At 45.1% G+C, this 15235-nt stretch overlaps 1 protein-coding gene across 40 annotated transcripts in view; it reads right to left on the minus strand.

The window, feature by feature from the left end:
• The window catches only part of SHROOM4 (shroom family member 4), a 249635-nt gene that overhangs the window by 59031 nt on the left and 175369 nt on the right, over positions 1 to 15235 (minus strand). For 38 of the 40 annotated variants that reach the window (XR_014835389.1, XR_014835388.1, XR_014835386.1 and 35 more), the window contains 2 exons: positions 12085 to 14569; positions 5954 to 6015 (listed from right to left, as the gene is read on the minus strand). Coding sequence is in view for 15 of the 40 variants with exons in the window: in XM_085007915.1 (XP_084864041.1) it covers positions 5954 to 6015; positions 12085 to 14569 (2547 nt within the window). In the remaining 25 variants the exon portion in view is untranslated. Of the gene's footprint in view, positions 1 to 5953; positions 6016 to 8990; positions 9324 to 10609; positions 14570 to 15235 lie in introns of those variants that run through there. The other 2 variants (XR_014835402.1, XR_014835401.1) reach the window with 2 other exon arrangements.

Consider the following 15235-nt stretch of genomic DNA (forward strand, 5'->3'; position numbering starts at 1 on the left):
AACTGCTACAGCATGCTAAGTGGAAGATGCTAGACACAAAAGCCCACTTATTGTATCCTTATAAGAAACGGATAGAATAGGCAGATCCATAGGGACAGAAAGTAGATTAGCGGTTGCTTGAGGTTGAGGTTGGGAATGGAGAGTGACGGCGAATGGGCAAAAGGAATCTTTTTAGGGAGATGGACGTGTTACAAAATTGTAACATGGTGATGATGGCGTAACCTGTAAATTTACCAAAACTCACTGACTTTTACACTTAAAACAGGTGAATTTAGGATGTGTAGGACTGTGTACCTTTCTCCTCTATGCACCCTCTTTACAGACCATTATGCCGTCTACTTTCTTTGCCCACCACTTATACTAAGTCTGCTTTCTTAAAGGCCACTTGGGAGTCCAAATTGTCAAAGCCAGTAGCAGTCCTCTTCTTATCTTCTGTGATGGTACACTGGCCTCCTTCTTCTTCTTACTACTCTAAGATGCTTGCCACTCCAATCTTCTTCAGCCTATCCCCCTCTGGCTGGGAAATCGACAAGCCTCCTCAACAGTATCCCCTTGTCTCCCTCACTTTTTTAATAGCCACATCCACATCATATGGAAGTTGCCAGGCCAGGGGTCGAATCTGAACCACAGCTGTAGCAACACCAGATCCTTTAACTTACTGCACCAGGCCAGGATCGAACCTGTGTCTCTGTAGCAACCCGAGCTGCTGCAGTCAGATTCTTAACCCACCGCACTACAGCAGGAACTCCTCACTAACTTTAAATTCAACAGATAACAACTTAAACTTATCATTTCCTCCAAACCATTTGGTTCCCTTCTCACCTGCCCCCATTATGTCACTAATTTTCTCCAGGTCACTGGGACTCAGAATTATTTGGGGTTTAATGCCTTTCTTTCTCAGGTTCCCATCACCAAGTTCTCTCTACTTTTCTCTCAAGAGTTGATATGCATTTTTGAGCAAATAATCAGAGCCAACAATTCACATAAGAAGCAATGCAAATATTAAATAAATACATGAAAAATGTTCAAACCAGAATAATCAAAGTAAGCAAATTAAAATTATAACAGGCACCATTTACACCTATTGCATTAGAAAAAGAAAATTCCCCATGATGGCAAATTTTAGGGGAAACGGGTATTCTCATATATTGCTAATGGCAGAATAAAACACCTCCAGGGAAAGCAGTTTGGTGAAATCTATCAAGAACAATAAGAATGTTGGTTTTCTTTCACCTAGTAATCCCAACTCTGGATAATTGTTTTTAATGAGATAATTCAAAATGAGAAAAAGGCTATAGCTGCTCAAAATTTTTCAGCAGCGTTACTTTATAGTAGCAAGAAATTGGAACCAACCTAATTATCCACCAATTTGAGAATGATTAAGCAAATTAGAGCATATTAAGCTGGTGAAATATTATGCAGCCATTAAAATTTATAACTATTGAGGAAGCTTTTATAGCAAGATGAAAAACTGTTTACCAAGCAAAGCTTAGTGGGGAAAAAAGGACACACAAAATCACATCTACGTAGTTATTATCATCATGACCCCCAAAATCTCTATACCTATAGATAAAAGCTGGCAGGGAAATGAAAATAATCAGGGTGTTAGGGTGGTAAGAAGACAGATGCTTTCTTCTGTTTTTAATTTCCTGTAATATTGCTTTCACAATAAATATTTTCCCCAAAAATATCTCACATATTTATCCATCCGTTCTACTCCATTCCTATTGCATCCCCCACCTTCCCAATCCAGGGCCACACTCTTTCATGCCTAGATCACTGCCCCTAATTGGTCTCCTTTGAACCCATCTAGGCTGCAAATGTTGTCAAATTGTCTAAAGTGCCACATTTACCATGTCACTTACCTGATCAATAACCTTCAATTGCTTCCATGTTTACCATCCCATCTAGCTTCTAAGGCCTAACTATTCTGGAATAACACTTCACTATTTATGGAGTTCCCATCGTGGCTCAGCAGGTTAAGAACCCATCATAGTGTCCATGAGGATGCAGGTTCAATCCCTGGCCTCATTCAGTGGGTTAAGGATCTGGCATTGACACATGCTGCAGCGTAGGCTGCAGATCTGGTGTGGCTGTGGCTGTGGTGCAGGCCGGCAGCTGCAGCTCCAATTTGACCCCTAGCCTGGGAACTTCCATGTGCCACAGGTGTGGCCCTAAAAAGAAAAAAAAAAAAAAAACTTCACTATTTACCCTTTTTCTCTGCTGTTACCGTTGCGTCTCTTCCTCCTCCTCTTTATTACAACTGACATTTACTGAGGGTTTATGGTGCCCGATTTTGTCCTAAATGCTTTACGTATATTAACTATATTAACCCTCACAAAAGTCACAGAAGGTAAGTACTCTTACCCCATTTCACAAATAAGGAAACTAATGAGGTGGGGTGAAAAAGCGGGGGGGGGGGCGGGGAGAAAGCCACTTGCCAAGTTCACACAGCCAGAGAACAGAAGAACCTGGATCTGAGCCCAGGCAGATTGACTTCATGGCCAGAACTCTTAATAAGAATACTCCAACACACCCTGCCTTCAGTTTTCTTACCCTCCAATGAACAACAGGACACAATAATACTTATCGTGTCTTGGCCTCTTACTGTGCACCAGGCTTTTCTTGTATAAACCATGTATTTGACACTTTTCATCTTAGAGCAGCTTGCCTGAGTTAAAAACGTGGCTTGTGAAGTAAGTCCGAAAGAGAAAGACAAATACCATATGATATCACTTATATCTGGAATCTAATATATGGCACAAATGAACTTTTCCACAAAAAAGAAACTCATGGGCATGGAGAACAGACCTGTGGTCACCAAGGGGGAGGGAATGGGATGGGAATTTGGGGTTAATAGATGCAAACTATTGCCCTTGGAATGGATAAGCCATGAGATCTTGCTGTATAGTACTGGGAACTATATCTAGTCACTTATGATGGAGCATGAATGTGAGAAAAAGAATGTATACATGCATGTGTGACTGGGTCACCTTGCTGTACAGTAGAAAATTGACAGGACACTGTAAAACAGCTATAATGGAAAAAAATGTAAATTATTATTTTAAAAAAAACACGTGGCTTGTCCCTTAAGTAGCTGTGATACCTTGAGTAAGTTACCTCTGAACCTGATTCTTTATCTGAGTCAATGCTTCTCAAAGTGTGATCCCAGAACCACAGGATCCCAGGCCTTAGCATCACCTGGGAAGCTTGTTAGAAATGCATATTTTGAGCCTCACTCCACACCTACTGAATCACGTTTCCTGTGGGATGGGGATCTACTATCTATCTAGAGGTTTTTTTAAAAGCCCATCAGGTTTTCTTTCTTTTCTTTTTTTTTTTCTTTTTACAGCTGCACCTGCAGCATATGGAAGTTCCTGGACTAGGGATCTAATCGGAGCTGCAGCTGAGGCCTACACCACAGCCACAGCAATGCTGGCTCTGAGCCATATCTGTGACCTACACCACAACTTGTGGCAAGGCCAGATCCTTAACCCACTAAACAAGGCCAGGGATCAAACCTGCATCTTCATGGATACCATGTCAGGCTCTTAACCCACGAAGCTACAATGGGAACTCCAGCCACCAGGTGTTTTGAATGCACACTCCACTTTGAGAATCACCGCCCCAGTTCTGATAACACCTACCTGACAGAGTTTTGGGGAAGATCAAATAGAATATGTGTAACTTAGTAGCACATAGGTTGTTTTGCAAATGGTAATTTATTATTACTGCTACTTAGCTCTGTGTGGGTTAGTCTTCCTTGCTCAAACTGTGGATGGGCAGCTATCATGATGGGCAGAACATTCCTGATATTCTTTCTCTAATATTTCCCTGCTTGCCTAGAAACAGGCAGCACATGCACTGGGTTCTAAATAAAGTCCTCTCACTTGATTAGCTGATTGGTAAGCAAGCCATTTTGGAGAAGTAGCAGAGTATAGCACAGTGTCTCTGAGGCTAGACTACCTGGATCTAGTCAACTTCCTAGCTGTGGGACTTCAGGCAAATGAATTTATCTGTGTGTGCTTCAATTTCTTTTCTTGGTTAAATGGAGAGACTAGTAGTACCTACCCCTTAAGGTTATGGGGATAAAAGTGCTTTGAATGCTGCCTAGAATAGACTACTGTGCTCAAGAGTATTAGTTAGCATTGGAGTTCCCATCACGGCTCAGTGGTTAACGAATCCAACTAGGAACCATGAGGTTGCAGGTTCAATCCCTGGCCTTACTCAGTAGGGTAAGAATCCGGCGTTGCAGTGAGCTGTGGTGTAGGTGGCAGACGAGGCTCGGATCCCGAGTTGCTGTGGCTCTGGTGTAGGCCGGTGGCTACAGCTCTGATTCGACCCCTAGCCTGGGAACCTCCATGTGCCATGGGAGAGGCCCAAAAAATGGCAAAAAGACAAAAAAAAAAAGAATATTAGTTAGCATTATTATTTTTGTGTCATTTCATTCAGTCAATGCTGGACGAGGCTCTGTTTCTTCATTTGGCAAGCAAATGACCAATACATCTTGAGCAACTTCTCTGTGTCAGGCACTGTGCTAGGCGCAGAGAATACATCCATGACCGAGGTGTGGTCTCCTTTCTCAGCAGTCTCAGTCTAACAGGGGAAACTCAGTAAACCCACTGGATTGAAAGGCTTTCTCCAAGAACATGGAACAAGTCAGCCCTCAGTGGGGAATCAAGACCAGCCATAGCATCCCATAGTATCTCCACCCAGGCCTTAGATTCCTGAGACAGGATGCTGAGGGATCCATCTGAAGCATTTACTTAGGGGTCCCTATTGAAGCAGTTATAATGGAAAAAGCATGAACTTTGAGGCCAAACTAGGTCCGAATGCTGGCTCAGCTAAGTCACATAACCTCTCTGGACCTCATCTATAAAATCACAAGTAAAAGTAACCTTTGTGGAGAATAAACGAGATTATGGGTATAAAAAGATCCAACCCAGTAAATGGCACTTAGTAGATGATCAAGAAATGTAGGGTTCCTCTCTTTCATTGCCAACCAGAAAACTGATAGGTGTCCCAAACTTTGGAGTCAAAAGAATGCCACGATTATTCCAGTGCCCCCTCCCTAGGTGCCCCCACAGAGGCACAGCTCAAAGTTGTCTTTCCTCTTACATTCCTGGAGTCTGAGTTAAAAGAATCAGTAATAATTGAGGGACCTATTGTCTAATTTGTCCTGGAGAAGAACTGGCTGATAGAATGCATCAAAAAATTTCACACGAGAGAAGGTCCAATCACACTGATGGAGAGACGATAGAGAAAGTAACTGTCTCCTCCTCGTGGTCACCTGTGGCAGGTGGGCCTATCTCTTTGGAGCATGAGTGCCAGGTGAGATGGTCCCTACATTATGGGAACAGATTCTCCACTCTGGGCATTTTTTTCCTAAGGGCTACTCTGTCCACACAACTCTTTCCCCGATGGCCAAAGCCATGTATACCATTTGTATAAATGTCAGGAATCCTAACCTATTGTTAGCATGATCTGCCCCTGGACTTGGAATGAGCAGACCTTAAGCTCTCAACAGGACCTATAAAAAGAAAGGTGGCAGAACCCAAGAAACACTCCAAGGCAAAGGCATAGCAGTAACTGGATAGTCTTACCTCTCCAACCGCCCAATGGCCATTGGGAAGACAAGCATAGTTTATGCCTTCCCATCTATGTTTCAGCATGGCCTGATTCCCAAGTCCTTGTGCCTGGGCACCTGCCTCAGGCTTCTGAGCTGATGGGCACAACGTCCCACAATGCTCCTGGCTACTGTGTATTTCAAAATGTGCTAGTGATCAGTCTGGCCTATAGCTGCCTGGGGGGCGGGGGTCAGGCTGGATTCCATCTATGGCATCAAGCCCTTGGTATGGATGCCAGACCAGGCTCCTCAAAGGAAACAGAGCAAATAGAAAACCTTACCAGTTTCCTTAGATGCCTCATCCCAACTCCCCAAGCAGTCACTTACCTCCCTGACTGGCTGGTCTTCCTGTTTCCTGTTATTGGTTTCCATTTGTCCCCAGGAAATTCCTGCAAAGCAAAATTCTGATAAATTAGGGAGCTCTGAGTAACCAGGTATCTAGATGGCTTCAAAAACGTGAAGAGGTCAGGAGCCTGTCCTGGGCCAGGTCCCACCCGTCCAGCTGGTTCCTTCTAGTCTCCCATGCAGGCTGGAGAACTCTGCACCTAGACGGCTGCCTTTCTGTCAAGAGTCCTGCTGGGTTGCTGGGGACATGCAGAGACCAAGACAGCACTCAAGGACCTGGACAGTGTGGTCTAGAAACTCTGAGTCTCCCTCTCTTTCTTCCCTCCCCTCCCAAACCACATTAAGAACCAGTTTAGCATGTTTGCTGTTTGTTCTGGCTCTTGCAAAGGAGGTCTTTTTGTTTGTTCTGCCCGGTGAACCTGCTCGTTCCTCTTGCCTCTTCCATCATGGAAAGCATCTTCTTAGAAGCCCCAGCCCTTGACTGGGGCTTTGGGGCCTAAAGTTCCTACTGCTGTAACCCTGCTCTGGGCATGCTAGAGAGCATGCATGCCAGCACATGCATGGCATGCAAGTATTGCAGGGCCCCTGCCTCCTCCTACCTGATCTGCCAACAGGGGCTGAGGCAGGCTCATTTCTGGGGAGCTTGTGTGCTGGGTGCCACATGCCCGACATTACTGGAAAAAAACTCTTTACCCTGGGCATTTTGTCCTTAAGGGGTTGGCCCGAGCATTCTTTTCTCTGCAGCCCAAGCCACATATACCATTTGCAAAAATGTCCCTGCCTTCCTATACTAGCTCCAAGCCTAATGCACATTTACCTTTCACATTGTTCCTGATTTAGGCATTCCAAACCCTCTCCCATAAGACTCAGAATTTAGCCTAAAGGGAATGCACAGTTTTCCCTAAATCTCACTGAGATGTCAAAGTCCCTCTTTCTCCAATGTGGTTATTGGTCCCATTCCAAGTTTTATTACCTTTGCCTCAGTAAAAACAAAAATAAAAACAAACAAAAACAAAAACAAAACTACCTTTTGGGGTTAAGTCACCTGGTTGTCAGTCATTCTGGCTAAGACACTTAGCTGTTACTGGAAGGTAGTTATGCCACCTACCTTAACCTCAGCTTTCTATCTGGCAAATAAGGACTATGTGATCTAGCTTTGATGGGTTCCCAGAAGTGAGGATGAAATGGGATGTGTGCAGAGAATGCTTGGCACATAGGAGGCTCTGTATGATATTAGCCATGAAAAAGCTGAGGTCTCCCAGCTTTCACAGGACCAAGAGCAGTCCCTGCCTATCCTTGTCATGTCAGAGCACCTCTATCACTTGTTCAACTTCACATTCTGCCTTGACACCCTTGTGAGATGTCCCTACTTTCAAAGACCCTGTTACCCATGCAGCCACAGTGGGAGCCAGGATTTCCTGTCCATGCCCTGTCTAGCCCTATGGGAAGTGCTCAGTAAATAGCAGTGGCCAAACCAAACAAAGTCCCATCCCAGCTCTCAATCTCCTCCTCAAGTCCCCAGTATCACCTGACATTTGTTTTTTTCCCGATCCACTTAGGTTCCTGTAAATTGTCTGCACCCTTGGAATCAAAGAGGCAGTTATCTCCAAGGCTTGTTGCAGACGGGGATTGACTGTGGTAGCAATTTGTTGCCCTGGTGGATGCTATACTGCTAAAAGGCATCCTGCCATACTGGAGAGGGCCTGGGCTTTGCTTTCAACTCATGGAGAGGCAGTGCAGCACAATTAAGAACTTGGCCTCTGAGGCCAGTCACTACATGGATTCAAATCCCACACCGTGTGTGACCTCAGGCAAACTACCCAATTTCTCTTTACCTCATTCCCCATGCCACTGTACTTAATAATGGTCATGATAATACCTATTTCTTGATTGCCTTGTAAACTAATGAGTTGATACATGGTACTAGAACAGCACCTGGTGCACAGTAGACACTCAAATGTTAGTGTTCATTATGTTGTGCAAATCCTGGCATCATCACTTGCAAGGTGTGTGACCTCACTGAGCCTCAGCTTTGTCAGCCATAAAATGGGGATCTTCTTATAACATATCTCATATAATTGTTAAATGAAATAACTTGATAATATATGCACAACAAACTAGCCTGAAGCATGAGGGATTTAGATGTGTGTTGACTTCAGTTCTCTTAACAGCACCAAACAGGAGCCAATTAGCTCCCCAATGTCTTCCAGGGGCCATAAAGAGCAGGATCTCAACCCTACTTCAGACAGCCACCATCACCTTAGCCATCTCACCTGGGGTATTTTAACCCAGGCAGTAATTTTTCTTCATGTCTAGGGGGAGGATGAGTTCAGGTAGCAGGGGTAGAAATGGCCATGAAATGGCTCCTGGAGAGCTATCCACGTGTCTGAGAGCCTACTGTCCAAGTAGACCTACTAGCTTTTCTAATAGACATTAGGAACTCGATGTTCCCTCACATCGAGTACAAAAGGAAAGGCACAGCATGGGTACAAGCACACCTGCATTGCGGCTGCCAACTGCTATAACCTACAAATGTCACCCCCTTCCCTTGTGGAGTTACTGGCCCTAGGCTAACATTTCTGAAGCCAGCATCTGATTAACTCTCCCTCACCTTCAGCTTGAGCCCCTTGTCTCCACTGTCTACTTGCAGGTTCTTCTTTCAGCAGAAGTTTCTCAAGGTAAGCCCAAATCTCCTTTTATTCTAAGAGATAATAACTCACCCTTAAAAGACGATTACAATCTGGCATTCACTGTTCCAACTGCCTTGTACACGTTGCATCATTTAATTGTTGGTTGAGAGGTCAAGCAACTTATGAAGTAGGTACTATTATTACCCCCACTTTTTTTAGATGGGACAGCTTAGGAATTCAGACTCAGGTAGTCTGCTTCGAGCATCAATGCCCTTAAACCATTATTTAATATTTCCTCTCCTTTTCTCCCCTACATTTTATTATGAATATTTTCAAACACCTAGAAAAGCTGAATGAGTTTACAACAAACACCCATGTATCAACCATCATTTAGATTCTACAATTAGTATTTTACTATATTTGCTTTATTTCATATATATTCACTCCTCTATCCATCCACAAATCCATCTTAAATTCTTGATGCATTTCAATGTACAACTTTATCCCCATACATCTGAAAACTTAAATGAAATGGAAAAAAAATCCTTGAAAGACAAACTACCAAAGCTCACTCAAGAAGAAACAGATTAGAGTTCCTGTTGTGGCTCAGTGATAATGAACCCAACTAGTATCCATGAGGACACGGGTTTGATCCCTGGCCTCATTCAGTGGGTTAAAGGATCTGTCATTGTTGTGAGCTGTGGTGTAGGTCACAGATGCAGCTCGGATCCTGCATTGCTATGGCTGTGGCACAGGTTGGTGGCAACAGCTCTGATTAGACCCTTAGACAGGGAGCTTCCATATGCTGCAGGTGCAGCACTCAAAAGATGAAAAAAAAAGAAGAAATAGATAACCCAAATAACTCTACATCTATTAAAGAAATTGAATTCGTAATTAAAAATCTTTCCATAAAGAAAATTCTAGGCCAAGATGGCTTCAATGATGAATTCTACCAAACATTCAAGGAAAAAATAATACAAATTCTACACAAACTCTTTCTGAAAATAGAAAAGAACATCTCGGTATACATAGATAAAAATACTTAACAAAATATTAGCAAATCAAATCTGGCTGATTGTTTGTTTTTTTGTTTTTTGTTTTTTTTTTTGCTTTTTAGGGCCCCCCTGTGGTATATGGAAGTTCCTAGGCCAGGGATCGAATCAGAGCTACATCTGCCAGCCGACACCATGGCCACAGCAACACAGGATCCGAGCCACACCTGTGACCTACACTACATCTTATGGCAACGCCGGATCCCTGACTCACTCAGGCCAGAGATGGAACCTGTGTCTTCATGGATACTAGTCAGATCCATTTCCACTGCGCCACAATGGGAACTCCCCTATGCTGATTCTTATTTCAAAAATCAATCAATATAAGTCACCATATCACTCAACTAAAAGAGAAAAACTATATGACCATCTTAATAGATATAAAAAAAGTATTTTTTCCAACATCTACTCTTGCTAAAAGCTCTCCCAACAAACTATGAATAAAAGGGAATTTCTTCAACCTGTTAATAGGCATCTACAGCTAACATCAAACTTAGTAGTGAAAAATTGGGAGCAAAGCAACAATACCTGCTCTTACAACTTCTGCTAAACACTGTATTGGGGGTATTGGAGATCCTAGACAGGTATTAGGGTCCTAGGCCCCTCCTAGAAAAGGCATGCACAGTGGGAAGGAAGACAAAATTATTTATATTTACAGATGGCATGACCATCTATGTAGAAAATCTTTAAAAATCTACCAAGAAAAGTGAGTTTCACTAGGCTGCAGGATACAAGGCCAATATACAAAATTAAACTGAATTTCTATATAATAGGAAAGAATTTTAACTTGACCTGAAGGAAACAATGCTATTTTTTTAAAAAAGAAAATAATACTATTTACAATGGCATCACAAACATAAAATCTTAGGGATAAATGTAACAAAATATGTGCAATATCTGTACACTGAAAACTGTAAGTTGCATAGATCAGTACACTTCAAAAACTTAAGCACATGTATCATTAAATAAAGGTCAATGTTTATTTACAATATTTTTAGGAAAAACTTACTTCTAGCAAAAGGCACAAATATTAAGTATACATCTGTTGAATTTTGGCCAATGTTTATACCCGTGTAACTCAAGCTCTTATAAATATATAGGTCATCACCCAAGAAAGTTCTCTCATGCTCTCTCCTGTCAACCTCTGTGCTACCTCCTACAAGCAACCACTGTTTTGAAAATTTTTTCCCGTGGAATAGCTGTTCTAGAACTTTACTTAAAGGAATGGTAGGGTATGGATTCTTTTGTGTAAAGCTTCTTTTACCCCTAAGTTCCCTTTTATCAAAATACATGTATTGAACAATTTCATACACTGTCATTCAGAGTGTTGGCACATGCAACATGGGAACTAACTTCTGGTTTGAGTGCATCAGCCAAAAGGTGGCACTAGAAAAGCCACAGGGAAAGAATCTGGTGGTGAGCTAGCAAGAGCATAGGGAGTCCTCCCAGAAATACCTTGGGGGATGGTGGTGGCTTATATTAGGGTTGTAGGTCATAAGCAGGGTATAGCAACAGCCAGTTTAGACCTGGGTTTCTGAAAGAGACAGACTGGAAAAGGGGGAAAAGATATGTCCTTTAGAAAATCAGACAGGGAGTTCCCCTTGTGGTACAGTGGAAATGAATCTGACTAGGAACTATGAGGTTGTGGGTTTGATCTCTGGCCTTGCTCAGTGGGTTAAGGATCCGGCATTGCCCTGAGCTGTGGTGTAGGTCGCAGATGCTGCTTGTGTCCAGCATGGCTGTGGCTGTGGTGTAGGCTGACAGCTGTAGCTCCGATTCAACCTCTAGCCTGGGAACCTCCATATGCCGTGGGTGCGGCCCTAAAAAGACAAAAAAAAAAAAAAAAAAAAAAAAGAAAATCAGATAGGTCAGATCTCTGAAAGCAAAGCCTGCGAGACATTTGCAAGTTTTGCACCTCCAAATAGTTTTAAAGTAGTAAATGGAAGGGCATCATTTTGTATCAGGCACTGAACCTGGCACTCTATGTTACACAATCTCATTGGCTCCTCCCAACCAATCCAGGAGGTAGCCATTCTTTTCCTCCACTTTAGAGGTGAGGTTATAAGACTTTATTTAGTCCTGGCCATTTTATGAAGTCAAAAATTCTTTTCTTCACCTTTAAAAACCATATAACTACAACTTTAGGTGGTTGGATGACTTGCTTAAGGTCACTCAGCTACCAATTATACGGTCTTTATAGAAAGCGCCGTGCCGTCCATTTTGTGAAGCAAAAGTCATTTTATTCTACCTCTAAAGATGAGGCAACTGCAATTTTGGCATCTGAGTATCTTGCCCAAGGTTAGTGAGCTACCATCTGGTGGAACTAGCACTATCTAGTTTTGAGGCATTATAATCATTATATTTTCAAGTGATTTATCTAGTTTTCTCTTCCCAGTCATGAAGCTCACGCATCCAAGAACCAAGGCCTCACCTGCATTGTTGGCTTCCTGGTTTTCCAAGTGTTGCCAGGTGCCAAGCTGCTGTCCTCGAGGGTACCATGCTGGGGATTATGATAGCAAGCTGAACACCGGATGCACTGGTGGTGGTGGCACCGGCAGTTGTAGCAGTTTGGCATCATATTTCTTTTTCGCAAAGCAGGGCAGATTTCCCCAGAACAATAAATGCAAGGGTCATGTACTACAGCTCCCTGGACACTGCACGAGTAAGAGCACAGCCTGTGGCAATCAAAATCACCACAGTGTAGTGGCTTACAACACATGGATGGTTCTAGGCCTTTGCTGGCAAAACATTCGGTGTAAGTGGGAGTTTCTGACTGAAGGGGTGACATGGAATGATATGATTGGTCTGTGGCATGATATGCTTGGTCCGTGGAATGATATGATTGGTCCATGGGATGGCGCCTCAATTCCCTATAGCTGGAGCTCATTGGCTGGAAGTTCTGGTCTATAGATTTTGGTCTCTGGGTAAAAGTCTTGCTATGAGTGGTTAACCCTGGCAAATGAGATGTAGATAAGGATTTGCTGCTCTCTTCAAAGAACTTTCTTCTGTCTGCAAAGGGCAAGAGGATGGCTTCCTCCCCAGCTTGAGGAGTAGAAGCCTTCAAGTCCTTGTCACCTGGGTTGGAAGGGCCTTCCATGGCTAGTGCCCCTTGTGGCTGCAGGTTGTGCTCTGGAGACCATCTCCAATGACCTCCACGGACTCCACAGTGAACATTTGTTTTTTCAGAGTCCGAGGAGGATGGGTCAGATGCTTTCCACCAGGTGTTGAGGCTCAAAGAGGACTGGCCTGGCCTCTGGCCAGGGCTCATGCGTCCCTCCAAGCCCATCCTAGATTCAGGGCCCTCAGAGGCTTGGCTGAGGCATTCTGAAGACCTAGCCCTGAGTATCATGCTCTTGTTGAAGAGCTTGTCTCTGGGGCTAGGTGGTTTTTTACATGAAGATGGAAGGGATGAGTTAGAGGCAGGAAGTGGAGGACTTTCTAGGTGCTCCTCGGTCTCTTCCACTGGTTCCTTAGCATCACACAGCTGGGACAGGGGACTCTTGCTTTTCTGGAGCTGGGCCTTCCTCCTCTGAATTTCATTTCGCAGATTGGTAGCAAAACGCTCGCTTTTCCGCCGGTTTTGGATTGAACGGCCCCGGGTGCCTCCATTTTGCCTACCACCCACCCGGCCACACTCCTTGGGCTCACTGTCCCCTTCCTCAGTTGCCTCTGTGCTGCCAGCTACCTTAGTGGTTGAAGAACAGTCCCTGGTTTGTTGAGCAAGGGAGCCAGAGGCGGAAGGCTGCTGGATGGCCAATTCACTGTCTGCTCTGCTTGCTCTGTTGGGGTCCTGGAAACCTCTCTCTGGAGGGTGTCCATCAGCCTCTCCATGTGGGGAACGGCTTGGGCTCTGGCACCCTGCACCCAGAGGTCTCTCATCCACTGGCCTGGTCTTTCTCTCTTTGCTGGGCTGGTCCTGGGTTCCTCCTACAGGGGGACATGGGCTTTTCTTGTCTGGGTGGCTGCCGTGCAAAGGGGAGAGAGTCCACTCCTGCCCATCCTGCCCCGTTGGGAGTTCCGTCCCCTGGCTGTCCCTAGTATCCAAGTGCACACGCTGCAAGTGGCATGCCAGCAGCTGTTCCGGGGCACTATGGCGATGCCCTGTGGGTCCTGTGAGGTGTGGAGGGCCACCAAAAGAAGCCTTAGCTAGGTCTGCTGAAGCCTTGTTGAGTGGGCTGGAATCTATGCTGGAAGCTTTGTCATATGCTTTTGGGAATCCAATGGCTTTGGCTGAGGCCTCCATCAGTAGATGCTCAGAGCCCTTCTGGCTGGATTCAGGAGGTTGGCTGAGCTCACAGTTATGATGGCTCTCATTTGTCACTTGGTCTGGCCCGCCGAGGCAACAGAACCTGTTAGGATTCCTTGGGGAGAGCACGGTGTCCAAACTAGGTTGCTCCTTTTGTGGCAAGGAGTCCACGAGCTCAGGAGCCCTGCGCTGCTCTCCATTGAGGAGTTGGGCTCTGGAGGCCTGAAGACTGTCTCGCCTTACTGGAGGTTGTGGGGGACCCCTGGCAGCCTTGGCAGGAGCTGAGTGGTGGACCTCCTGTGGACGGGATGACATCTGGGAGCCAGGAGTCAGTTGGCCCCCACAGGGGCGTTGGCCACCTCCTGAGGTCTCAGCCACATTAAGCCGGCCATTGGCTGCCTTGGTTGGCCCTGGGCCTTGCATGATGCAGTCTGTAGAGGCTGGCTCCTCTGGCCTGAGGGAAAGGGCACAGTCAGAAGCATTTGAGCTGGCCGAGAAGGAGCTATAGGCTGAATCACGCTGGTTGGGGTACGTGTTCTGGTCAATGGGCAAGAGGTGGCCCTCATAGGTGGCTTGGCCTGGTTGCTCCAGGCTCTCCATGCTGCCAATGGAGCTGCTTTTCTCGGTGCTGCAGTGCCGGGAGAGGGGACACCACTGCACACACACGTCACTGCAAGACACAGGACACACCGGTTAGTCAGTCACATCACCAGATTCCTTTCCCACCTTGGCTGGCCCTGCCATGGGGGAAGGCACAGCAACCGGTGCCACAAATGAGAGGGAGATGAAGCAAAAGAGGAAGGAAGGGAAACAGGGGAAGTGGTGCCACAGACATGTGGTCAAGTGGGCGAGAAGATGATAACATGGAAGAGGACAGGGCAAGATCCCAAACACTGAATGTGCAAGAACTCCATTGAGGGTTATGCTCTCTTTCTCTGCCTGCACTGAGTCTAGAATTTCTTCTGGCCATGAGCTGTGATGTAGGTTGCAGATGCAGCTCAGATCCTGTGTTCCTGTAGTGTAGGGTGGCAGGTGTAGCCCTGATTTGACCCCTAGCCTGGGAACATCCATGTGCCACAGATGCAGCCCTACAAAGCAAATATATATATTGCTTCTGGCCTTCTGGCCTGTCATTGTCCCCAGGGAGTCAGCTGCAGCTCTCTGCTAGGAGAAATAAGCATCGATTATCGGAATCTGAGAGGGGCCCGTAAGGGCTCATTTAATTTCAGCCAGCCCATTTTGGAAATCAGTGGTTCTCAAATTTGAGCGTGCCTCTAAATCACCCAGAGGGTTCCTCAAGACACAGATGACCAGGCCTCAGGCCCAAAATTTTTAG

Source organism: Sus scrofa, chromosome X (genome assembly GCF_054392235.1).
Source record: "Sus scrofa isolate SSC_HxYL_T2T_F1_AM1 chromosome X, Sscrofa_HxYL_maternal_Yorkshire_Landrace_v2.0, whole genome shotgun sequence".
Taxonomy (NCBI): domain Eukaryota; kingdom Metazoa; phylum Chordata; class Mammalia; order Artiodactyla; family Suidae; genus Sus; species Sus scrofa.